The following is a 27,187-nucleotide window of genomic DNA, read 5'->3' on the forward strand; positions in this document are numbered from 1 at the left end:
TCAAACCCACAACAAATACCGTTATGAAATACACTTTAAAGAGTTTACTAAAATTAAAAGAGCATTAGGCTATACAATATATATACAAGGAAAAAACAAAAGGCGCCAATTTATCAAAGTTCAGTCTGTTTAGTGCACCCGTTGGAGCTCAACCATCGAACCATTCGACCCTTCGTCACTTGCCTCCGACATCCACGTCTTCCACCACGGACTCCCCGGTGGTCTTCCGAGCGCACGTCCACCTCCCTCGGCGTCTTTCTCCCGACTCCCCTCACACCAAAAACCCGCGGAAACCCCTCCCCCAAGTTCCCAGCCTCACAAGACACAATAACATGCCCCATTGATTAACAAATGAATACAATTACCATATCAGCCATTCTAAAGCTAAACAACGGCGAGAGAAACACTTATACGACAAAGAAGCATTCCTACTCGTAACAAACCAAAGAAGCCATTTTGAGTAACATACACAGGGCATTGTACACTAGGATAGACAGGAAAGTAATTAGTGAAAATGACCTTAAATACCTCCTGTACCTAATAAAGTGGCCACTGATTGTATGTGCGTGGTCTTCTGCTGCTGTCAAACCCATCCACTTTAAAGTTTGACAAGTTTGACATGCCTTCAGACATGGTTTTCTGAATGCTACCGTTGTAACACATGGTTATTTGAGTTACTAATTGCCATCCTGTCAATTTGAACCAGTCTGACCATTCCCCTCTGACCTCTCTCATGAACAAGGCCTTTTCATCCACAGAACTGCCACTTACTGGACGTTTTTTCTTTTCTGTACCATTCTCTGTAAATTCTGGATCAGCAGTTTCTGAGATTCTCAAACCACCCTATCTGGCACCAACGATCATTCCACCGATAAAGACTTTTAGATCACATTTCTTCCCCATTCTGACATTTGGCATGAAAAACAACTGAACCTCTTGACCACGCCTGCATGCTTTTATGCACCGGGTTTCTGCCACATGATTGACTGATTAGATATCTACATTATCGAGGTGAACAGGTGTACCTAACTAAAGTGGCCACTAGGTATATATTATGACTATGTAGAAATAAGCCTTGGAGACTGAAACCAGCACATCCTCAATCATCAACCTTTGACTGCACTCACCCAGGTCCAAACCACCCACCTGGCCTCATAGTTGCAGAATGGTCCGTGAACACCAGCAGAAACTGATCATATTTTATCTTGCAGAAGCCTTATTTTAAAAAGTGCAGCCCATGTAGTGAAAGTTCTTCCACAGAGTAGCCAGGGAATGAGCTGTATGTTTTTAATTACCAGAGGCAATGAAGGAACTGTGAACTCTATCAACACAACAATATCTATCAATATTATCAGTATCTATTATCAAATGGCTAGCCAGACATTTTCCCAAGGTGGAAATGACTAATACAAAGGGCATATTTTTAAGGTGATTGGAGGAAAGTATGCGGGGGATGTCAGAGCTAGATTTTTTTTTTACACATAGAGTGGTGAATGCCCTGCCAGAGGTGGTGATAGAGACAGATACATTAGAGATATTTAAGAGACTCGATAGCACATGGGTGACAGAAAAATGGAAGGCTATCTTGGAATGATCTTAGAGTAGGTTAAAAGATCAGCACAACATCGCTAGCAGAAGGTCCTGTACTGTGAAGTACTGCTCTATGTTCTATTGCACATTGTTGTGAACTTGTAGATTTCAGTCAGGCTCACACCTGATGCTAAATTCCCCACCAACCAGCACCATACTTTCAACACCACTTCCTCGTCACTGAGAGACTACCAACCACAAGCCACCATGGGCTGATTTGCCATCCCTTCATTTTTAGACTATGGGACTACAAGAACAATCCATCTCGAACTGATCAGGAGAGCAGCACCAACCAAGACATCACATTATCCCACAACCATCCAAAGTATTGGTCTTACCGTCTTCACCCTTCCTTCCTCTGGAAGATGTCCAGTGACCACCCGTGTGCAGAACCTCCAGTCAGCAGCTTCCAATGCTTGACGTTCTCTTAAATCAACATTTATTTTCACATAAGAGGACGCAAGACCACTTCCAACCCAGTCCTAAAAGTTCTGAGATCAGGAAGGTTAAATCCTTTTCTTCAAAACTCTTTGAAATTGTCCACGGAACCTCTCCAGTTTATTCCTTCATCACAGCCCATGCCTGGATCAGCATTATCCTGCTTACAGCTTGTGTGTCTGAGGTTTAACCGCACTGCAGGGTCATAATATTGACAGCCTATGTCACCATGGTAAGCTGTTGAGAGCCAGCCAGGTGTGGAGTGAACAGCTGTCATTCAGAGCACGAGCAGTAGGTGTACGCTGGCTGCAGAACTGATGAGAGGCATGGCATTAAACATTCATAACTATGCACATTCTGCAAGCCCACCTGGCAAACACAGTAAAATATTCATACATGTGCCGGCATCTCTAAGAAATTGTACTCTGAAATAAGGAGTAATTTCTTCAGTGGGAGAGTGGATTCATTGCCACATACTACTGTGGAGGCCAAGTCCATTGGGCATATTTAAAATAGAGGTTGATAGGTTCTTGATTAGTAAGGGTATTAAAGGCTATGGGCAGAAGACAGGAGAGTAGGGTTGAGAGGGACTATGTATCAACCATGAAATGGCAGAGGTGACTTGATAGGCTTGAATGGCCTAATTCTACTCCTGTCATAAGTACTTCTGAGTGGACATTGAACCCATGAATACTACCTCACTAATTTTTTGCGCTACTTAAATATATTTATTTACTGTAATTCACATTTTTCTCTATTATTATGTATTGCATTGTACTGCTGCTTCAAAGACAATAAATTTCACGACATACTCCTGTGATATTAAACCTGATTCTGATAGCTTTAAAAAATGGTGACACACTAGCATTGTGGTTAGAGTAACACTATTACAGTGCCAGCAGGTTCAATTCCACTGCTGCCTGTAAGGAGTTTGCACATACTCCCCATGAACGCATGTTTCCTCCAAGTGCTCCAGTTTCCACCCACATTCCAGAAACATATGGTTCCATAGGCTAATTGGTCATGTGGGTATAAATGGGTGGCATAGGCTCTTTGGGCTGGAAGTGTCTGACACATTATGTATCTCTAAATAAAAATTAAAAATAAATAACAGAAAATCCCAGCCATTTCTTAAAATGCCACCAAAGAAATTATTGCAGGGATAAAGAGCTCTAAAGACAAAAGATTTAAAAATTTGACAACCAATTTAAGCGAAATCAGTAAAACGCAAATTATCCAGTATCCAATTGTTCAGAAATCCCAAAGGTTATCAGGTTAACTCATTTGTACACCAAGGCCAGCGATCCACAAATTCATATACATACAAGGTCAGCGGTGTGTTACCAGGTGTATGGTCACAAACAGGGTCTGGAACATGAATCGGTCTGCAGCCATAGCCAAACTCTAGACAGTTGGTTGATTGTATCACAGAATTGGAACCCAGGGTGCGAGTCAGGACCTGCACTGTTTGTCTGTTTCAGACTGTTGACCTGTGGCTTGACAATTTCATCTTTGATAGGGTCTTTCCTCCATTTATCAGAATCATCAGCCAACGTGGTGGCTACTAGTAGAGTCAGAATCATACAGCACAAAAATGGGCCTTTCGTGCAACAACACCAACATACCCATCTAAGGTTATCCCATCTGCTTGTGTTTTGCCCATAGTCCTGCCTACATTGCTGCCTCAGTTAATGTACTTGCCTCAACCAGTTCAGAGCATTGCTACCTGCCCCATTTCAGCACAGCTCTGCAAGTTCCCTACCCTCTACCATCAACCTGAGAGCACTGATGAATTCTTCCCATTTCTTTTTTAAACCATCAGCTTTGGATAGGGCTTTTTTAACATGGAAAATTAAGGGAATAAAAACTTTTTTAGATTTGTTCTTACAAGACTGTTTAATGTCTTTTTCACAGTTAATAGATAAATATGATATCTCTAATACACATTTTTTCAGTTATTTACAGGTTAGGAATTTTTTACGTGATTTTTTACCGAATTACCCCTTGGCCTGCTCTTTAAATTTGGCTTATATTATTTTTCAGTTTAAACCTTTTCAAAAACGATTAATAGCTATCATTTATAAACAGTTAATGAATGCTCGCATGTCACCTAAAACGTACCTGGGAAGTAGAACTTCAACATTCACTTTCAGATAATCAGTGGAGTAAAATTTATTATTTAGTCAATAATTCATCTATCTGCTCACGCCACATCTTAATTCAGTTTAAGATAGTACATAGGGCCCATTTGTCCAAAGATAAAACTGGCGCATATTTTTCCGAATATAAGCCCTATTTGTAACAGATGTAACGCAGAAGTGGCTACTCTAACTCATATGTTTTGGTCATGTGTACGTTTAAATAATTTTTGGAGGGATGTGTTTGCAATATTATCAAAGTTATAAATATGAATGTTCAACCTAATCCACTTACAGCAATTTTTGGGATTATTCCAGAGGAAGCAAGCAAAGTGTCTGCTTCTGCCCAACATGTGATAGCTTTTTCAACTTTATTGGCTAGGAGAGCTATTTTGCTACATTGGAAAGAATCTAACCCATCTGCTGTTTTTTCATTGGCTCTCCTCCATTATGTCATGTCTAAGTCTGGAGAAAATTAGAAGCCGGACATTTTATACATCCTTTAATTTTGAACAAGTCTGGCGACCCTTTATTCAATATTTTCAAATGATATAATTTATTTTTTTTTAATTTATTTTTCTTTATTCTCTTTGGGGAAAATCCCTATCCATGAAGGATCGGAGATGACTGGAAGGATGTGTTTTTTTTTCTAATTTTATCCTCAATTGGACTGCACAATCTTTCTTTTCCTTTCCTTTTTTTTCCTCTTTTTTTTTGTTTTTTTATTTCAGTTTAGTTAGTGGGGGGTTTTTCCCTTATCAATAAAATTTCCAATCTTTTTTTTTATGATCGTTATGAGGAGTTGTAGTTTTTTTTAAACCATTGTATATATAGCAGCATAATATTTTACTTACTTGATTTTGATATTATATACTTTTTGTTTTTACTATTGCCGTTTATATGTCTTTTATATTATCCTCTTCCGATTTGTATATTCTTTATTTAGAAATCAATAAAAAAAGATTGAAAATGAAAATGAATTCTTCCCACCACTCCCACTGGCAACATATTCCAGATCTTAACTATGCTCACTTTGACCATCAAAACATGGGAGAAACCATCAAAAACTCCCACAGCCCTGATGATCCTGTGATTTGTCTCTGAGGCTGACCTGCAAGCAGCCTTCAGAAAGGTGAAACTACAAAAGGCAACTGGCCCAGATGGCGCACCTGGCCGATTACTAATGACCTATGCTTAACAACTGGCTGGAGCACTCAATGAGTTGGTCATGGTGGATTTAAAATATGGAATAAACACTGAACTCAAACGGGTCAAGGACAGTAGAAGCAGACAGACCAATTGTCTTTATTCCTGCCATGTGCTTGGAGCTGGAAGCTGCCGTTTTGTGGAACTGTTTTATGTCCTCTTATTTTGTGAGATGAACTTACCTTGCTTTCAGTGTTTTAAAGACACAATGATGCTTCAGATTGGATGTAAAGAGGATGTTTCCTATAGTGGAGGAGTCTAGGACCAGAGGGCATAGCTTCAGATTAGAGTGACATCCATTTAGAACAGAAATAAGAAAGAATTTCATCTGTGATGGGGATCCTGGACAGGAGTCCTGCCTGAGACTCCAGTGATCTAACCCAATGTCTCCATTGTTGCCCTGTTCTAGGGGGAAGGAGGACTAAAATGATATGTAGGTATCCTGTAGGGTATGATCCCACCTCCCCATCACAGTGAGAAATGGAGAGGTGGGAAGGGCCTCACAAGGAGCATGAACAAGCCGTGATAGGTGTCTCAACCGAGTGTTAAAATAACCAGCGGATAGTTCACTGATTACAGAGCAGCTTACACTACACACAAACCATTAAATCAGCAATGGATTTATAAGATATAGGAGCAAAGCTAGGACATTTAGCGCTTCCACCATTCAATCATGACTGATTTTTCTGAACCCCATTCTCCCACTTTCATCCGACAACCCCCCCCCCACCTTCTTATTCTGGCTTCTTCCCCCTTCCTTTCCAGTCCAGAAGGTGGCTTTCAGCATGAAAAGTCAACTGCATATTCAATTCCATAGATGCTGCCTGATCTGCAGAGTCCCTCCAGCATTTTGTGTCTGTTGCCCTGGATTTCCAGCATCTACAGGATGTCTTGTGTTCCTATTTAACAGAAGCTGTCAGACCTGCTGAGTATTTCCAGCATTTTCTGTTCTTACTCTTATTTCAAGTGTCCTGCACCTGTAGATTTTATTTTATTCTTTAATACTGGTAAGTGTCTATTGTCTTAGCACCAAAAAGCATTACTGTTTTGCCACCTGAAGGCACTGCCTGACCTGCTGAGTGTTTTGAGCATTTTATCCCAGACTCCCAGCATCTGCATTGTCCAAGCCACAATCTCCCTTCTGACAACTCTTCAGGACTTGCAGCCCGTCACCACAGATGGCAAAGAAGTGGGTTCCCGCAGGATCTCCTTTCCAGCATTCTAGCTCGGCGATATCTGCGACCTGGCACCATCTGCTGTGCACCAGGCTCAGGCTGCGGCGGCTCAGTGCCCAGTGGGTTAGTCGCTGGTCAACTGAGGTCGAAGCCAGCAGCCGTGAGCTCAGGATCCTCAAGCCAGTGACTTGGGCAGCGTGTGCACTCTCGACAAAAGGGCCCTTCAGAACCTGCAGTCTGACCTTGCGGTCTGTGCCCCATCCATCTGCAATTACTTCCAGCTGGTTCCAACCCATGTCTTCCGCCTGAAAGTCTATAGGATCTGCACCATTCCTGCTTCCCATCAGTTCCACATCCGTGATCTCCCACTGCTTGTCCGAGCTCAGAACTCGTGCACCATCGCTCTGGTTACCAGACACAATACAAATCACCCAGACTCGAATGGCATTGTCATCTCCGCCACTGGCCAGGAGGTAACAACCATTGCCTAGATGCCTGATGTCCAGACTGTTCACTCCATTCTGATGGGCCTTGAACACCAAGCAGGGAGATCCCAGATCTGTAAAAAAATACATAGGAGTCAGAGCTAAATTTTAATTTCTTGGCAACTGCTTCTGACTCTGTCTACAGGATAGAAACTGGATGGCAAATGGGAAATGCAAGCAAATGACTCATTGAAATTCTGCCCAGTACCAACTGGATCAGAATACTGGACACTGAACACACAAGAAATCTATACCCATTTTACTACCCGAGAGTCAACTTCTTTATTTTATCTAGACACAGCGTGAACAGGCCCTTCCAGCCCAACAAGCTGCACTGTGCAGCAACCCACCTATCAAACACAAGCCTAATCACAGGATAATTTACAACGACCAATTAACTGACCAGTATGTCTTTGGTCTGTGGGAGGGAACCGGAGCATCTGGAGGAATCCCACATAGTTCATGGGGAGAATGTATAAACTCCTTACAGACAGTGCCACCAGAAGTGAACTCTGTAATGCTCCTCACTCTAATATGTCATGTCCTATCCCACATATAGCCCAGGATTACAGTCTATCAGACTTGCACTCCTATAGCACTGCTCACATCCACTTTGGGACATCTCAAGCAATTTACACGGAGCATTGAAAAGTATACCATATTATTAAGCCCTTGTAACACTTCCCTCCCATATAACCCTCGATTTTTATTTCATCCATGTGTCTATCTAAAAGTCTCTTAAAATGTCCTTAATGTGGCTGGCTCTACCACCATATCTGGAGGCACATTCCACACACCTACCATTCTCTGTGTAAAAGTCCTAGCTCTGACGTCCCCTCCTACACATTCCTCCTGACACCTTAAAGTTTACGCCCACCCCCCCTTGTATTCCATTTCCACCCTGGTAAAGTCTCTGGTTGTCCACGCGATCTACATCTCTCATCATTTTGTACATCTCTATCAAGTCACCTCTCATCCTCCTCCTCTCCAAAGAGAAAAGCCCTAGCTCGCTCAGCCCATCCTCATAAGACATGCCTTCTGATCCCAGCAGCATCCTGGTAGATATTCTCTGCACCCTTTCTAAAGCTTCCACATCCTCCCTATAAAGAGGTGACCAGGACTGAACACTATGCTCCAACTGTGGTCACACCAGAGTTTTATAGAGATGCAACATTACCTTGCAGCAAATGAACTCAATGCCCCGACTAATGAAGGCCAATATACCATAAGCCTTCTTAGTCACTCTAATAACTTAAGGGATCTATGGACTAAGGTTCATACAATGTAATACATTTCTGAATAGAAACCACTGTTGTAATGCATCAAAGAGGTACAGAAAACTGGCAAACCATGCACAAAGTGCAATGATACAGATCTGCAACATCATTGAGTTAATTGGGTGAAGACTTCCCTTGCTATATCAAGGGAATGACAAGCGACTTTGGTAGATTGGAACATGGGTCAGGGCAGTCAGAGCAGCCATGGTCTTCCCAACTGGTAGAACCAACAAGGGGCAAACTGACCTCATCGTGTCTCCAAATCACTGCCTCATGCCCAGCGCTATGGACCTCAGGACAAGATAGCTGCTGAACCGATACGCAGAGATTTCACTAAGTCCTACAATTTAAAGACATCCAAGAGGACAAACTTGCTATAGGCTTTGGAGGCTTGCATGCCTCAATGACCCAGAGAGCTATGTTGGATGGAATCAGGGAATCATGCTTTGGCTCTTGGTAGGGTCACTCATGCCAAACAGGTCAAAGACTAGGAGTGATCCACCATTCCTCCAGGTTGGGGGACTCAGCTCAGGGCTAACAACCCTGACTGGTAAAATAAAGTTGTTTCAGAAACAGCAACGAAAAATCCTTCCACATCTGAGTGCTACAGTATTCCTGAGTCTCCATCCAGGACTGGCATGCCTGACGGAAGTGAAAACTGAGAGGAAGCTACTGACATGATGAAGGAAGCTCTGAACACCACCAGAAATACAGGACCTTCACTGCTGCCCTAAACACCAGCGGTGTAACGGACAGTAAATAAAACAAAACATTTAGAACATAGAATAGTACAGCACATTACAGGCCCTTCAGCCCACAATGTTGTGCTGACCTTCAAACCCTGCCTCCCATATAACCCCCCACCTTAAATTCCTCCATATACCTGTCTAATAGTCTCTTAAACTTCACTAGTGTATCTGCCTCCACCGACTCAGGCAGTGCATTCCATGCACCTACCACTCTCTGAGTGAAAAACCTTCCTCTAATATCCCCCTTGAACTTCCTTCCCCTTACCTTAAAGCCATGTCCTCTTGTACTGAGCAGTGGTGCCCTGGGGAAGAGGTGTTGGCTGTCCACTCTGTCTATTCCTCTAAATATCTTGTACACCTTTATCATGTTTCCTCTCATCCTCCTTCTCTCCAAAGAGTAAAGCCCTAGCTCCCTTAATCTCTGATCATAATCCATACTCTCTAAACCAGGCAGCATCCTGGTAAATCTCCTCTATACCTTTTCCAATGCTTCCACATCCTTCCTATAGTGAGGCGACCAGAACTGGACACAGTACTCTAAGTTTGGCCTAACTAGAGTTTTATACAGTTGCATCATTACATCGCGACTCTTAAACTCTATCCCTCAACTTATAAAAGCTAACACCCCATAAGCTTTCTTAACTACCCTATCTACCTGTGAGGCAACTTTCAGGGATCTGTGGACATGTACCCCCAGATCCCTCTGCTCCTCCACACTACCAAGTATCCTGCCATTTACTTTGTACTCTGCCTTGGAGTTTGTCCTTCCAAAGTGTACCACCTCACACTTCTCTAGGTTGAACTCCATCTGCCACTTCTCAGCCCACTTCTGCATCCTATCAATGTCTCTCTGCAATCTTCGACAATCCTCTACACTATCTACAACACCACCAACCTTTGTGTCATCTGCAAACTTGCCAACCCACCCTTCTACCCCCACATCCAGGTTATTAATAAAAATCACAAAAAGTAGAGGTCCCAGAACAGATCCTTGTGGGACACCACTAGTCACAACCCTCCAATCTGAATGTACTCCCTCCACCATGACCCTCTGTCTTCTGCAGGCATGCCAATTCTGAATCCACCTGGCCAAACTTCCCTGGTTCCCATGCCTTCTGACTTTCTGAATAAGCCTACCATGTGAAACCTTTTCAAATGCCTTACTAAAATCCATGTAGATCACATCCACTGCGCTACCCTCATCTATATGCCTGGTCACTTCCTCAAAGAACTCTATCAGGCTTGTTAGGCACGATCTGCCCTTCACAAAGCCACGCTGACTGTCCCTAATCAGACCATGATTCTCTAATTGCCCACAGATCCTATCTCTAAGAATCTTTTCCAACAGCTTTCCCACCACAGACGTAAGGCTCACTGGTCTATAATTACCTGGACTATCCTTACTACCTTTTTTGAACAAGGGGACAACATTCGCCTCCCTCCAATCTCCTGGTACCATTCCCGTGGACAACAAGGACATAAAGATCCTAGCCAGAGGTTCAGCAATCTCTTCCCTTGCCTCGTGGAGCAGCATGGGGAATATTCCATCAGGCCCCAGGGACTTATCCTTCCTAATGTATTTTAACAACTCCAACACCTCCTCTCCCTTAATATTAACATGCTCCAGAACATCAACCTCACTCATATTGTCTTCACCGTCATCAAATTCCCTCACAGTGGTGAATACAGAAGAGAAGTATTCATTGAGGACCTTGCTCACTTCCACAACCTCCAGGCACATCTTCCCACTTTTATCTCTAATCGGTCCGACCTTCACTCCTGTCATCCTTTTGGTCTTCACATAATTGAAGAATGCCTTGGGGTTTTCCTTTACCCTACTCACCAAGGCCTTCTCATGCCCCCTTCTTGCTCTTCTCAGCCCCTTCTTAAGCTCCTTTCTTGCTACCCTATATTCCTCAATAGACCCATCTGATCCTCGCTTCCTAAACCTCGTGTATGCTGCCTTCTTCCACCTGACTAGATTTTCCATTTCACGTCACCCATGGTTCCTTCACCCTACCATTCTTTATCTTTCTCACCGGGACAAATTTATCCCTAACATCCTGCCAGATATCCCTAAACATCAACCACATGTCCATAGTACATTTCCCTGCAAAAACATCATCCCAATTCACACCCGCAAGTTCTAGCCTTATAGCCTCATAATTTGACCTTCCCTAATTAAAAATTTCCTGTCCTCTCTGATTCTATCCTTTTCCATGATAATGCTAAATGTCAGGGAGTGGTGATCACTGCCCCCCAGATGTTCACCCACTGACAGATCTGTGACCTGACCCGGTTCGTTACCTAATACTAGATCTAGTATGGCATTCCCCCTAGTCGGCCTGTCAACATACTGTGACAGGAATCCATCCTGGACGCACTTAACAAACTGCCTCATCTAAACCCTTGGAACTAATCAAGTGCCAATCAATATTAGGGAAGTTAAAGTCACCCACGATAACAACGCTGTTATTTTTGCACCTTTCTAAAATCTGCCTCCCAATCTGCTCCTCAGTATCTCTGCTGCTACCAGGGGACCTACAGAATACCCCCAGTAGAGTAACTGCTCCCTTCCTGTTCCTGACTTCCACCCATACTGACTCAAAAGAGGATCCTGCCACATTACCCACCCTTTCTGCAGCTGTAATAGTATCCCTGACCAGTAATGCCACCCCTCCTTCCCTTCCCCCCCCCCCCATCCCTTTTAAAGCACTGAAATCCAGGAATATTGAGAATCCATTCCTGCCCTGGTGCCAGCCAAGTCTCCGCAATGGCCACTACATCATAATTCCATGTATGTATCCAAGCTCTCAGTTTATCACCTTTGTTCCTGATGCTTCCTGCATTGAAGTACACGCACTTTAGCCCTTCTACCTTACTACCTTTACACCCTTTATCCTGCTTCTCTTTCCTCAAAGCTTCTCTATTTATTGGATCTGGCTTTACTCAATGCACTTCTTTCACTGCTCTATCGCTTTGGGTCCCATCCCCCTTGCAAATTAGTTTAAAGACTGAAAGACACTTAACATTCTCCAGTCCTGATGGAGGGTCTCAGCCCAAAACATAGTCTATACTCTTTCTCAAAGATGCTGCCTGCAGCACTTGCACTCTACTTGCACCACTTATTTAACAGTATTTATCGTAATTTATGGTTTTTCTTTATATTGCTCTGCACTGCTGTCACAAACCAACAAATTTCACGACATATGTCAGTGATATTAAATCAGATTCTGATCTTGACTACAAGCCCGTGTGTCTTGCAGCCAAGGGTCTGAAGCTTTACCAAGTTATGTGGGACATACCCCAAGGTTGGTGGGTTCTCTCTGGGAGACTGTCTGCAGCCTTGGCCTTCTCAATGATCCATGAGGTATCCCAAAGGGCAATCCGTCCATCTGTGGCAGCGCTGCAGAGAAACACTTTCCTACAGGCAATGAGAGACAGTGCGTTTTCTGACTTGCTCCAATATCTGAATACCAACTTCTGCTCATAGTCTGAGCAAAATTAATAAAACTAATTAAATCTCCTGTGCATATCAGAGAGAGTGAAGGGCTGTCACGTGTTCAACCAAGATAATAATCTAAGGGGGTGGAGGGAGGAGAGGGAAAGACTGAATAGGTTAGGACTTCATTCCTTGGAGCGTAGAAGATTGACAGATATACAAAATTATGAAGGGTACAGATAAGGTAAATGCAAGCAGGCCTTTTCCACTGAGGTTAAGTGAGACTACTACTAGAAGTCATAGATTAAGGATGAAAGGTGAAAAGTTTAATGGGAGCTGAGGGAAAACTTCTTCACAGAAGGTGGTAAGAGTGTGGAATGAGCTGCCAGCACAAGTGGTGCGTGCAAACTTGATTTCAACATTTAAGAGAAGTGTGGATTGGTACATGGATGGTAGGGGTATGGAGGACTGTGGTCCCAGTGCAATTTGATGGGAGTAGACAGTCTAAATGGTCCAGCACAGACTAGATGGGCCAAAAGTCTTGGTTCTGTGCTGTAATTTCCGCTGTGGAATTTTATTTTTATTTCATTTCTGTAAGATTTAAGCATCAGCAATAGTAACCTCTACTTCAACACCAGGTTCGATGCTGATGGAGGCGATCTGTTTCACAATTTCTGAAGGGCTGTGCAAATCAATTAGGTGCTTATGTATCCACATTTGGAAATGATCCCAGATTTTGGAACCCTCACCACAGGGGGTCTTTCTTGTTGTGATACGCAGTGTCTTGGTGGGCATACGAACAGGTCCCTTGACTTTCAGGTTCTTCTCTTTGGCACCACGAATTAGATCAGCACAAATTTTCTCAAGTGATTTTACATTTTGGCTGGTCAAAGTAATTCTAATGCGGTGGATTGCAACCTCCTGTTCTACCGGTGCTTTGCTAGCGTCTTTAAATGCCATGGTGACTTCCTGACCGACTTATCCATCGACTTTTCTCCTCCCCGTCAGGAACTTTGAAAGTGAGCGAACAGCGGTGAGTCAGGAGTCAGCGAGCCGAAAAGCCTGGGCCCTCGGTCACAGCTAAAGAGGTGCTGTAATTTTCTATAACTCTGGGAGTGTAGAACAGGAGTTTGGAAGAAGCACAGAGAGAGGGGAAGAGATGAACTAGGGAAAGTGATACAGGAGGCAGGGGGAGGAGAGATGACAGGGAGATTGAGGAGAGAGAAGAAGAGGAAATTAACTTATAGAGCTACATAAAAAACAAGGGCATAAATAGCCAAATGGTCACCATCTGTTTCCAAGGATACAGGAGGGTTAAACTAGAGACTGTGGGTTTAAGATGATAGGGAAAACATACATTCATTGAGATACAGCAAGGAATAGGCCCTTTCAGCTCTCCAAGCCGCACAGCCCAGCAATCACTCGATTTAACCATAGCCTAATTACAGGACAATTTACAATGACCCATTAACTTATCAACTGGCACATCTTTGGTCAGTGGGAGGAAACCCACGCAGTCATGGGGAGAACGGACAAATTCCTTACAGGCAACGGCATGATTTCAACCTGGGTTGCTGGTACTCTAACCACCAGGCTATTGTGCCAACCTTGGGGCAGGTTAATGCCCCATACCGTGGGTACGGAGATCAAGCTACCTGAGGAAATGGTGGAAGCAGCATTAACAAAAGACTTAGGACAGTTGCTTGGAGAGGAAAGGTTTAGTGAAGGGATTTTCCAATCTTTTTTATGCCATGGACCCCTACCATTAACCACTGGGCCTGTGCTCCCCAGGTTGGGAATCCCTATCCCTGGTTTAGAGTGATTTGGGCCAACTCTAAAGACTGAAATGCTGATGGAAAGACACAGCTGAGGTGTATGCAACACCTGTAATTTGGGAGGCTGACACTACCTTTCAACATTAAGGACGTTATTAAGAAAGATGGTGATTATGGAAGTACAGGTTGGCAAGCACAGTTCTGTTTATTTAGGAAAGCCTTGATGGGGCAGCAGACCTGCTACATACCTCAACTTCAGCCTATTACCAGAGCACAAACCCTGCAGCAGTTACTGGGGCAGGAGGGGAAACTCACAGAGAAGGGATTAAGTTACGGTAATACTGCTGTTTGAAACAGAATAGTGATCGGTGCCCACAGCCCCAACCGCAAATGATCCACTCACATCTCAGTTTCTGCACTGGTCTCTCCAATCCCTTAGTGAAGGCACTTACCGCCCTCTGGTGGTTGGCTGGTGCGTGAACGTTTGCAGTTTCAGCACACACCGCTGATGGTAGAAGGATTCGGCAAGCAGCAGGACCCTCTTCTCACATTCGTCAATCACAAAGAATCTACAGAGCAAAAGCAATTGTACTGAATGTTGAAGCTGTAACAGTTCACTGACAGGATGTGATCCACAACTGCAAATGCTGTCTTATTTGGCAATTACCTTTATACAAACAATTTCAGTGTGGGACCAGATAACAGTCCAGATGAAGTGTCTTGACTTGAAACTTTCACTGTAAAACTGCCACATTAACCCATTTGGTCTTACTCTATCGGAGATATTCCCTTTGTTCTCCCATTCCCCACCCATTCTTTCTGCTACTGAAAACCAACTCGTTTTTCTTATTTCTACTTCTGACAAAAAGGTCTTCAACCTGACATATTATTTTTCCATAGATGCTGTCTGACCTGCTGAGTGTTTCCAACATTTTTATTTATTTTGGATTTCTAGCATCTGCAAGGATTTTTTTCTGATTTGCATTGGTTCTAATGCCAAATGAGATAACTTAGCAACACAAGACATAGTCCATAATTTTGAAATTCCTCCTCTAACAAAGCATCTACTCCTTAAACATTAGTCTTGTAATACAACAGCAAAAGTTGGAAACAGCTCTGTTTTCCTTTCAGACTTTAAGCAACTGAAGTTCTACTTTCAGATGACTTAAACATTAATTGTTTGTCTCTTCAGACGCTGACTGTCCCACCAGGTATCTTCTTGTACTTCAGAGAAATTCCTAGTCCATCTAGCTCGAGATCTTGCCAGGTTATGACAGGGCAAGGAAGGATTTAAAATATAAATGAGGCATTTCTGTTAAAGAGAAGACTCACCTCAAAGCTCCATCACTGCAAGCTGCTCCCAGGAAATGCCAGGAGGGATGGGGGTCCATTCCAGGATCCACCCCACTATCCACCACCGCAATGGACATATACCTGAAAGAGAGGAGATTCAGGTCACAGAACAGTCAAGATACCTCACAGTCCATTAACTAAGAGACCAGGTTTAAACCTCTGGTGCTGCTAAAAGATCAAATATGAAAGATGTACACAACTACAGGCAATTCAGTTTAAGAAGGTGACATGGGAAAGGGGGAGTTGCTTTTCTATAGCACTTTCAAACAGAGCATTCTTACAACCCGCAAGATACATTCTGAATAGTAATCACATCTGTGCTGTAGAAAGCATGGCAGGAATTCACTCTTTTCTCTTATTGGGCAGAAGATACAAAAGCAAGAAAGCATCACCAGGCTCAAAAACAGCTTCTATCACACAGTTATCAGAGAAAATTTTATTATCAAAGTACATATATGTCACCATACACAACCCAGTGATACATTTTCTTGTGAGCATATTCCAATAACCTATAGAATAATAACCATAACAGAATCAATGGAAGACCACCCAACCAGGGTGTTCACTCAGAGTGCAGAAGACAACAACCAGCGGAAATAATAACAATAATAAATAAATACACAATAAAGATCAAGAACAACAGAGATAAAGAGTCCTTGAATGCAAGACCATTGTTTGTGGGAACACTTCAATGATGGGACAAGTGAAATTTAAAGTCATCCCCTTTGGTTCAAGACCCTGATGGTTGATGACGTTAGAAACCATTTTTTTTCAATAATCCTGTTTAAAAGATTCGTATTTTTAACAAATGTGCGGTATTCACAGTATCTGGTTGTTTGTTCCCACTCACTGACAGAAAGTGGTATAGCTGTTAAAATAACAGTTTATCCCATTTCTCATTGGCTAAGTATTAGCACATTTACCCGCGTGATGTAATTGTTTTAATTATGTAGCCTATTAACTAGTTTGTTCCTACCTAAGGAGTGAAGGATTTTTCAGAGGTGCCACCTTCTTTCTTCTCGTTCGTCTCTCAGCTCTTTATTTAATCTGCTTAGTATTCGTATGTTGTAGTCTAAAATAAACTGAAATCTTGAAAGTAAGACCGCTCATCATTCCTGACTCCCGGAAGAAGCACAAGGATCAGAAAATAAATAGAAACCCAACAAGGGGTAGCAACTGTTCCTGAACCTGGTGGTGTGAGTCTCAAAGCTCTTGTACCTTCTTCCTGCAGCAGTGAGAAGAGAGCATGTCCTGGGTGGTGGAGTCCCTGATGATGAATGCTACTTTCCTGAGACAGCGTTTCATGTAGATGTGCTCAAGGGTTGGGAGGACTTTACCCATGATGGAGCCCTCCCAACTATTTATCAGACCCTTGAGTGGACGAGATGGCCTCCCAATCTACCTTTTTATGATCTTGCACTTTATCATTTACCTACACTGCACTTTTTTTTAGTAGCTTTTACCATTCTGCATTGTATTAGAACACAGAACATTTCATCATCGTACAGGCCCTTCAGCTAACGATGTTGTACCAACCTATTAATCTACTCTAAGATCAATCTAACCCTTCCTTCCCACACAGCCCACAATTTATTCTATCATCTAAGAGTCTCTTAACTACCCCTAATATATCTGCCTCTACCACCCCTGCCAATACATTCCAAGCACCCACCACCCCCCATTAAAAAAAATGTACCTCTGATATTCCTCCAATACTTTCCTCCAAATACCTTAAATTATGCCCCTTTGTATTAGCATTTCTGCCCTGGGAAAAGTCTCTGGCTATCAACTTGATTTATATCAACTGAATAATGATCTGATCTTTCTAAACAGTACACAAGACTTTTTCAGTGCATCTTGATACGTGTGCAAATAGTAATAAACCAAATCAAAACAATGTGAGAAGAGCATTATCCCACAAACAGCAGCATGAGCAATCTGAGGGATTAATAGTAAAGACATCAAAAATCTAGAATAACAAACACAAAATGCTGGAGGAACTCAGCAGATCAGGCAGCATCTACAGAGAGGGATAAACAGTCAACATTTTGGGTTGAGACCCTTCATCAAGACTTTGAAGGGTCTCGGCCCAAAACATCAACTGTTTATTCCTCTCCATAGATGCTGCCTGGTCTGGTGAGTTCCTAAAATATTTTGCGTTTGATGCAATGCATTACTTTCATTTTAATAAAAACAGTGCTGAATGTGCAAAACTCTGTCACTACTGGCCTGGATTTAATACTCAAGTCTCTGGAGTGGGACTTGAACCCTCAAATGTCCATAGCCAAACAAACCATCGTGGTCTTGGCTCAGACCTGGTGCTCCAGTGGTACACGAGGTGCCAGAGGCCTGTTGGGTGTCAGTCGTGTTAAGTCTCGGCAGAAGCACTGATAAAACCAGAGTACTCACTCAGAGAGGGGATCTGAGGGAGGCCTTCTTCATCCAGTGAAATCGCTGCCTGAGAGAGTGGTGGAAGCAAACTTGTTGATGAATTTGGGAAGGTTTTGGATGAACATTTGAATCATAAGAGGCTACAGGCCAAATTCTATAAAGTGGGATGGATGTCTGATGGTCAGACTGGACATGGTGGGATGAATGATCTGTTTTCACTTGACAGTATCCAAGTGAAATGCTGATGCTGCCTTGAGAAGCAGCTTCTATCATCAAGGACCCTCAGGTTTATTAACACTGACATACTGCATGTCATGAAATTTGTTGTTTTGTGGCAGCAGTACAATACAAAACATAAAAATTACTGTGTTTTACAAAAAAATACAAAAATAATAAATGGTGCAGAACGAAAGCAAAATAGTGAGGCAGTGTTCGTGGGTTCATGAACTGTTCAGAAATCTGATAGCGGAAGGGAAGATGCTGTCCTGGATGGTGGGGGTCCTTACTGAGGTCCTCTTCTGCTGCTACCATCAGGCAGGAGGTACAGAAGCCCAAAGCCTAACACCACCAGGTTCAAGAACAGCTACTTTTCCACAACCATCAGGTCCTCGAATTGAACTGCACAATTGTAATGCTACCTCAGCTGCAGATCACTATGGACCATCTATTATATTAGCATGGATTTGTCTCTGCATTTCTTCATAAAATACCTCATTTTTCATTTTTTTTATGTTCCATCCGTTGCCTGAACCTTTACATGCTCATCTACCAATTTTTTCATTGCACCTTTAGCTCAGATTGAGAAATTAGCTAATCTGGACTGGCAGGTGGGAGTCAAAGAAATACACAGAATGGAAATAGGCCTTTTGACCCAACTCATCCATGTCAACCAAACCGTCTTCTTGAGCCAGGCCCACTTAAAGAAAGATAGGCTTTGTTTGTCACAGGTACATTGAAACAGCAAAACACTAATGAAATGCGTTGCGTTTGCCAACGACCAAATCACTCCAAGGATGCAATGGATGCCAGGATGGAAATGCCTTGCTTTTGACAGCAATGTAGCATTCCCACAACTTACTAACCCTAACCAGTGCACCGTTGTATTGTGAAGGAAATCGGAGCATCTGGAGGAAACCCATGCAGTTACGGGAAAAATGTACAATCACCTTACAGACAGCGGAGGGAATTGAGCCCTGATTGCTGGGGCTGTAAAGTGTTATACTAACCACTCTGCGACCCATGCCCCCCACCACAGTCAAGTTTTTTATTGCTCCTGTAGCTCACTGATCTCGTGCACATTGAACTTGAAATTTAAGCCAAGCTAAAGTCGAGGCCAACAGACTAACAGGCACACACATAAGAGAGTTACCTGGTCTCAGGGTCCATCTTCAGCATCTTGTGCCTGTTCTTCCTTCGCTCCCAATCTTCGGCCAACCTGTGGGAGCCCAAGTGCTCCACCTGGCACCTCAGGGAGAGAGCAGCGTCCTCGTACCCAAACAGGAAGCGGAAGCACTGCAGTTCAGCTCGGCCGCCGGCAGAGAAGAGCAGGGTCGAGGAGACGTGACCTCCACCTGGGGCCGTGGCTAAGGTCCTCACACTGGAGATATGGTTGCCAACAGTGGTGAGCCTGGTGAGCCGGCCTGAGGACAGGTCAAGGGCGAGGATGTGGAGGGTGGTATCTTCACTGCCGGTAGCCAGCACAACGGTGCGGCCCTCGAGCCTGGCCACCAGTGTGACACAGGTGATCTCTCGACCGTGTGAGGGCTCCTGAAGGGACTCCCCAGAGCTCCCACCGCTCTGCCTCACCCAGCAGGCATAGACTGCACCCGACTTTATGTAGACAAAGAGGTGCTGCCCGCTTTCTGAGGGGCTGAAACTCCAGGAGCGGTGCCCCCCACCACAGGTCACCCTCATCAGCTGCTGCTCTGTCTCCAGGTTCCAAGCCAGGAAGTCACTGCCACGGAAGCCCAGAGCGAGGAAGTGGGCTCCACCAGGTGCGGGCACCAGCCGCTCCAACCACTCCACGCCCTTTGGGGGCCGTCGACTCGTTAGCAGGACCAGCCTGCCCTCCTCCTCTACCCGAATCTCCCGATAGCGACCGTCCCGGCCAGTGCTGTAGACCAGGCCCTGGTAACACAGCACCGAGGTGACACCCGACGGCCCATGGAGGCCTGGTAGTGCCGAGACTGGCTGGCAGGCAGGCGCCAGAGACCCTGCCACAGGGTAGAGCAGCACCGAGCCCCGGCGATCGCCGCACACCAGGTACGGGGAACCAGGCAGGAAGGCGACATCGGTGTGCCACCGGTGCCGGCAGGGAGGCAGCAGGAAGCGGCACCTGACCTTCAGGCTCAGTCGGCCCGCAGCCCAGTCCACCTGCCACCATGCCATCTCCCCCTCAGCCCCTGACGAGAAGAGGTGGCCCTGGCCTGGCCCCTGCCCCTCCTGGCTGGCCCAGGTCAGACTGTGCACTTTGCCCCGGTGCTCATGTCGCTCGATCGCCACCCCCTCCGGCTGGTCAAGTGGGAAGGCCTTCAGGCAGCCCTCCAGGTTGCCTAAGACGCATAGGACAGCACCACCCGGGAGCCTGGTGGCCACCAGCAAGCCGTAGGACTGGTATTTGGGGTCCTGCATAAGGCACTTGTGCTCACCAGTGTCCAAATGGTAGCTGTAGACACTCCCAGTGCCCGTCAGGACCAACAGCAGGGTGGGGTCAACCAAGCACAGAGCTCTCGGGTTCCTCAGGTCACTGGCCTCGCCCAGCAAGAGCAGATTGTTGGTCATCTCCTCCGCTTCCTCATCCCCGATCCTCCACAGCCTGATGCCCGAGTCCGCTCCTCCAGTGGCAGCCCACTCTCCATCCTCACTGACTGCCAGAGCCCTCACGCTCCCCCTGTGCCCTCGGAAGCTATGGGTGACCCTCCCGTTGTAGCTCCAGACCAGGCATGCCGAGTCTTCTCCGACACTGATCACACGGTCAGGCAGCAGCCGCACCTGCCAAACCCGGGACTGGTGCCCATAGAGCTGCAGGAGGCACTCGGTCCCGCTGTCCCCACCCTCCAGCTCGTGAGGCAGGCTCCCCACCTTCCACAGCCTCACGCTCCTGTCGTCCGAGGCCGAGACGAGGACTCCATTTCGCTGCAGGTAATCAATGCTGAAGATGACCCCGCTGTGACCGCTGATGCGCCTGTCCACTCTCACCCTGCCCCGCCCATCAGTAGGTCCTGTCATCCGCCACAGTACAAGCTGGTTGAAGACAGTCCCGGAGACTAGCGCCAGCTCGTCCCAGCTCCGGCCAAGCAGATGGGCGGAGTACAGGATGCACTTCTCCTCGCAGTGAACCTCACGCAGGGTTCGCCGTCCCCAGTAGTCACACAGAACCACAGAGTTGTGCCCAAGCGCCAGGGCAAAGCAGCCAACTGAGGCATCTGATGCTTGGAGCCACCGGAGGTCCCAGATCCAATCATGCAGTTCGTACAGGGGGCCCATCGGCCGCAGCTCTGGCTCTCCATCCTCCTGCGTCCGCAGTTCCAGCACAGCCACCCCTTTCCCACCGAACACCGCCAGCAAGGTGAGTCCACTGCCATGGCATAGCTTGATCCCATGGATGCGGTAATTCCGTAGAACGTTGCACCAAAGTTTTCTGCCACGGCCATTTGCAGAGTTCCAGGAATGCAGCGATACACAGGCTCCTTCACCTGTTAACAGAGGGATAAACTGATAAAGGGAAATGTTTACACAGGGACAGGAAGGTGTGCGTGGAATCAAAGATAGTGGTAGAGACAGATACATTAGGGGCGATCAAGAGACTGTTAGGCATATGGATGAAAGATAAATGGAGGGTTATCTAGGAGGGAAGGATTAGATTGGTCTATGAGTAGGTTAAATAGCCAGCACAACGAGGTGTTATCAACATACAGTGCTTGTCTTGCATAGTGTTCATACAGATCAGATCATTACACAGCCCACTGAGGAATAAGAAAAATGCAGAATATGGTGTAAAAGCTACCAAAAGAGTACAGTGCAGGTAAATGATAAAGTGCAAGATGATAATGAGATGGATTGTGAGGTCAAGAGTTCATTTTATGGTCCAAGAGGACCATTTGAGAGTCTAATAATGGTGGGACAGAAGTTGCCCTTGATGAGCACCCACTGCACAGACTGACCAGAACTGAGAGCACAGAGTCAATCCACCCCACAAAGGTCAGTGGTGGACTTTCTCAGCTTACCCCCACCCCGTTCTGCCAACCATCCTTCTGGAGACACAAGACACTGCGGATGCTGGAAATGGGAGCGAAGAACAAACTGCTAGAGCAACTCAGGGTGAGGCAGCATTGAGCGGAAATAACAGTACAGAGAGGTGAGGCAAGGGTTGGCAGCAGATAGGTGGAAACATGTGAGGAGAGAGAGTGAAGGAGTCAGGGGTCAATGGATTGGGGGGTGATAGGTAGAGATAAATACAGAGGTTTTTCTTTCTCCCTCCACCTTCCTCTAAACCTCTACCTAGCTCCATCTGCCCTTCTTTTTACTCTCTTCTTACGTACATGTGATAGTAATAGGATCTCCTCTCATTCTTCAAGCTCTAGAGGTGTCAGTTCCAATCCTTGCACGAGGAGACTACCAGTTCTGGAGCCGATCTTTGTTACGTTCCCTCTATGCCGAGCACATCTTAGATTTAGGGACCAAAATGTCTATATCTACTCCCACCAAGGTCCAATATGACAAGAGCAAGGAGGTTCCAATGCAACTCTACAGGGCACTGGTGTGGCCGCACCTAGAGCACTATGTGCAATCTTGTCTCCTTACTTAAAGAAAGACATACTATCTCTCGAGGCAGTGCAGAGGAGGTTTATCAGGGTGATTCTGGAGATGAAGAGGTAGACTATGAGGAGACATTGACTCACTAGAATTCAGAAGAACAAGAGGGGATTTTTCAGTAAATATATATATTAAAAAGTTAAATAAGTAGTGCAAAGTGAGATTCAAAAAAATGTAGTGAGGTAGTGTTCTGGATTCATTCAGGAATCAGATGGCAGAGGGGAAGAAGCTGTTCTCGAATCACTGAGTACAGTATGTGCCTTCAGGCTCCTGTACCACCTCCCTAATGGCAGTAAAGAGATTTTATAGAAACATAAAATCATGAAAAGGATATAAAAGACAGAGGCAGTAAAGTAGTTTCAATTGGTAAATGAGACTAAAATCAGGGGACATAGCCTCAAGATTCAGTGGAATAGATTTAGGATGGAGATGAGGAGAAACTGGTTTTCCCAGAGAGCAGTCAATCTGTGGAATTCTCTGCCCAAGGAAGAAATAGAGGCTCCCTCTTTCACTATATTTAATTAACAGTTAGACAGATATTCACATGGCAGGGGGAATTGAGGATTACAGGGAAGAGGCAGGTATGTAGATCTGAGTTCACAACCAGATCAGCCATGATCTTATTGAATGGTGAAGCAGGTTCAACAGACCAGATGGCCACCTCCTGCTCTTAGTCCTTATGATCTTATGTAATCTCAATAAGACTACCTTACTACTGTAATCAAACCCTTTTGTATAAGGTTATTGACTGCTTGATCTTTATCAACTGATGTTGAAACACACCTGAGCCCCTCTGAACATTAATTCCATAAGATTTAGGAGCAGAATTAGGCTATTTGGTCTATTGAATTTACTCTGCCAATTCATCGTGATTGATACATTTTGCTTTCAACCCCCATCCCTTCATGCCCTGACCAATCAAGTATCTATCAACTTCTGCCTTAAATATACATAAAGACTTGACCTCCACAGCTGCCAATGGCAATGAATTCTACAAATTCACCACACTCCGGCTAAAGAAATTCCTCCTCATCTCCGTCCTAAAAGGACGCCCCTCTATTTTGAAGCTGTGTCCTTTGGTCTTAGACTCTTCCACCACAGGAAACATCCTCTCCACGTCGACTCTATCAAGGCCATTCACCATTCAATATACATTTCAATTAGTTCACCCCTCATTCTTTTAAATTCCAGTGAAAAGAGGCCCAGAGCCATCAAATGCTCTTTATATGACATGCATTTAATCTTGGAATCATTTTCATGAACCTTTGAACCATCTCCAGTTTCAGCAGATCCTTTCCAAGATAAGGGACCCAAAACTGCACACAATATTCCAAGTGAAGCCTCACCAGTGCTTTATTAAGTCTCAACATTATATCCTTGCTTTTATATTCTAGTCCTCTTGAAACGAATGCTAACATCACATTTTCCTTCCATACCACAAACTCGATCTGCAAATTAACCTTTAGGAGATCCTGCACAAGGTGTCCCAAATCCCTCAGAAAATAGTCAACCCTTACATTTATTATACCAAAGTGCATGACCACACACTTCCCAACACTGTATTCCATCTGCCACTTCTTTGCCCATTCTCCTAACCCAAGTCCTTCTGCAACCTTCCTATTTCCTCAAAACTATCTGCCCCTCCACTTACATTCTTATCATCTGCAAACTTTGCAACAAAGCCATCAATTCCATCATTCTAAATCATTGACGCAGAATGTAAAAAAGAATCAGCCCCATCACAGACCCCTGTGGAAAACCACTAGTCACTGGCAGCCACCCAGAAAAGAATCTCTTTATTCCCACTCTTTGCCTCTTGCCTATCAACCACTGCTTTATCCATGCGAGAATCTTTCCTGTAATACCATGGGCTTATAACTTGTTACACAGCATCATGTGTGGCACCTTGTCAAAGGCGTTCTGAAAATCCAAGCAGGCATCAACCGATTCTCCTTTGTCTATTCTGCTTGTTATTTCTTCAAAGAATCCCAACAGATTTGTCAGGCAAGATTTTCCCTTGAGGAAACCATGCTGACTATGGCCTATTTTATCATGTGCCTCCAAATACCCCGAAACCACATCCTTAGCAATCAACTCCAACATCTTCCAAACTACTGAGGTCAGACTAACCGATCACTCTGCTATTTCCTTATTCCTCATTATAAATTTGTCCTTGCTTCTCTTTTTCTGCAAATAGTTACTGCAGTTCTTTTTTTAATGTTTCTGCCTATTCCTTCATAGCTATCAAATCATCCTGCATGAAGGGGTGGAGAAAACTCTCTACCAAAGGAGGTGTAAGGTGCTACTTCCCTCCGCTAGCCCCCAAGTTACCCTTGGACAAAGTGTAGCAGTTGCTTAGCCCCAATCAGGGTTACAAGGGAGCAGGAGGTGGATAGTTGTATGAGCAGCCGGTGCATACCATAAAACCTGGTTATGCGACCACTGACGGCAGACAGACAATCTCTGGAGTATTGATTATGGTTGAGGTCATCCCTGTTGTAAAGACACTGCCCAGAAGGTGGTAATGGCAAACCACTTCTGTAAAAAAATTTGCCAAGAACAGTCATGGTAATTGAAAGGCCAATGATAGACCACATCACACAACACAGTACATATCGAACGAATGATCAAATCATCCATAACTATTCAATTAAAATTACCCAAGATTTTCAAATCTTGGTGAGTTAACCAGAGCTCACGTTAATATTGAGTTTTATCCTTCCCATAATTCAGAAGCTTCCAATTCTAATTTCACTCCCTCTTCCACTGTCTCTCCTGTCAGCTTTCCCCCTCCCCTTCAGCTCTCTGGGTAGGGTGCTTGTATCTCCCCATACCATTCACCACTTCACAGTGACTTTTATGCTTGGGAAGGAGAAGGCCATGAAAGATTTCCATTTGTGCATTTTTCACGATCTGTGGACATCCCGTGGCACAATACAGCCAATGAATTAGTCAAAATGCAAGCATGGCTGAACTGTATATCCAATTTCAGAACAACATGCTCCCACGAGCAATGGAGTTAAGCACATAATCTACAATTCCCTGTGAAGGTGACAGATAAATATTATCCAGGATAGCCACAAGATCCCAGTGTATTAAGGGATTCTTTACTCCTCATGAGATGGTAATAAAAGACTTGGTCTAAAAACCAAAGTTTAAAAAGCAGCTCTGGCTTTGCTGCACACTCTCAGCACTTTAATTATAAGAAAGGGATTTACATAACTAGATCTCTGGCAGAGATCGCACAACTTTCTAACTTGAGACTTAAGTGTCATAAAGAAGTACAGCACAGAAACAGGCCCTTCGGCCCATCTAGTAATTGCCAAAACAGTCTAAACTGCCTATTCCCATCGACTTGTACCCACACCATAGCTGTCCATACCCCTACTATTCATGTACCTATCCAAACTTGTCTTAAAACATTGAAATCAAGTTTGCATGCACCACCTGCACTGGCAGCTCATTCCACACTCTTGTGACCCTCTGAATGAAGTTTCCCAACATGTTTCCCTTAAATTTTTCACCTTTCACTCTTAACCCACCCTCAGTGCTTGCATTTACCCTTATAATTTTGTATACCTCTATCAAATCTCCCCTCAATCTTCTACCTTCCAAGGGATAATGTCCAAGGGATATTCACTCTTTCCATGTAACTTAGATCCTCCAGACCAGGCACTTCTACCCACTGAATCAGAATCAGGTTCATTATCGCAAACGTGTGTCATGAAATGTGTTGGGTTTTTTGGCAACAGTGGAGTGCAAAGACTGTAAGTTTCTATAACTTACAATAGATAGTGGGATTGTTCATGGGTGCATGGACTGTTCAGAAATCTGATGGCAGAGGGGAATAAAGCTGTTCCTAAAAACATTGAGCGTGGGTCATCAGGCTCCTGTACCTCCTCCCTAACAGGATTCTGCAGATGCCAGAAATCTTGAACAGTACACACAGAATACTGGAGGAACTCAGCAGGATCAACGGAGAGAAATGATGAAAGGACTCGGCCCTAAACATCTGCTGCCCACTTCCCTCCACAGACGCTGCCCGACCCACTGAGTCTCCCCGGCTGACTGTGTGTTCCGGATCCACAACCTGCATCTGTACTGCAGTTTTTTTTTAATATATAGAGCAAGCAGCGTTCGCAGACGTCGTTAAAAGAGTCAGCGTTGAACCGCAGGAGAGTTACCTGAGAGGATGAAGTCGCCCACGAACTGTAAAGCGGTGACGGGCGCCAGCAGCGACACCGACTCGCACTCCATGCCGGCCTCGGCCCCCCCCCCCACGTGGGACCTTTCGGCCAATCACAGACCGCAAGACGGCGACAGCCCGTCCCCACGTGCGCCCTTCAGACCAGT

The 27,187-nt window shown here is 44.7% G+C and overlaps 2 protein-coding genes across 3 annotated transcripts; both read right to left on the minus strand.

Moving 5' to 3' along the window:
- Nucleotides 1-27,116, minus strand: wdr6 (WD repeat domain 6). Of its 2 annotated transcripts, XM_059943977.1 has the most exons (7): nt 27,019-27,103; nt 25,254-25,372; nt 19,389-21,714; nt 15,608-15,709; nt 14,728-14,844; nt 12,364-12,482; nt 1-7,106 (listed from the first exon to the last, which is right to left on the minus strand). In XM_059943977.1, the coding sequence occupies exons 3-7, from the start codon at nt 21,503-21,505 to the stop codon at nt 6,466-6,468; spliced, it is 3,096 nt and encodes a 1,031-aa protein (XP_059799960.1). In that variant the 5' UTR covers nt 21,506-21,714; nt 25,254-25,372; nt 27,019-27,103; the 3' UTR covers nt 1-6,465. The 2 variants fall into 2 exon arrangements, with proteins under 2 accessions (XP_059799960.1, XP_059799959.1); XM_059943976.1 differs by lacking the exon at nt 25,254-25,372 and having other exon boundaries at nt 27,019-27,116.
- LOC132377717 (small ribosomal subunit protein uS10-like) lies at nt 13,086-13,599 on the minus strand. Its single transcript, XM_059943978.1, has one exon. The coding sequence runs from the start codon at nt 13,458-13,460 to the stop codon at nt 13,101-13,103; it is 360 nt and encodes a 119-aa protein (XP_059799961.1). The 5' UTR covers nt 13,461-13,599; the 3' UTR covers nt 13,086-13,100.
- Nucleotides 27,117-27,187: the final 71 nt, after the last annotated feature.

Source organism: Hypanus sabinus, chromosome 19 (assembly GCF_030144855.1).
Source record: "Hypanus sabinus isolate sHypSab1 chromosome 19, sHypSab1.hap1, whole genome shotgun sequence".
NCBI classification, from domain to species: Eukaryota; Metazoa; Chordata; class Chondrichthyes; order Myliobatiformes; family Dasyatidae; genus Hypanus; species Hypanus sabinus.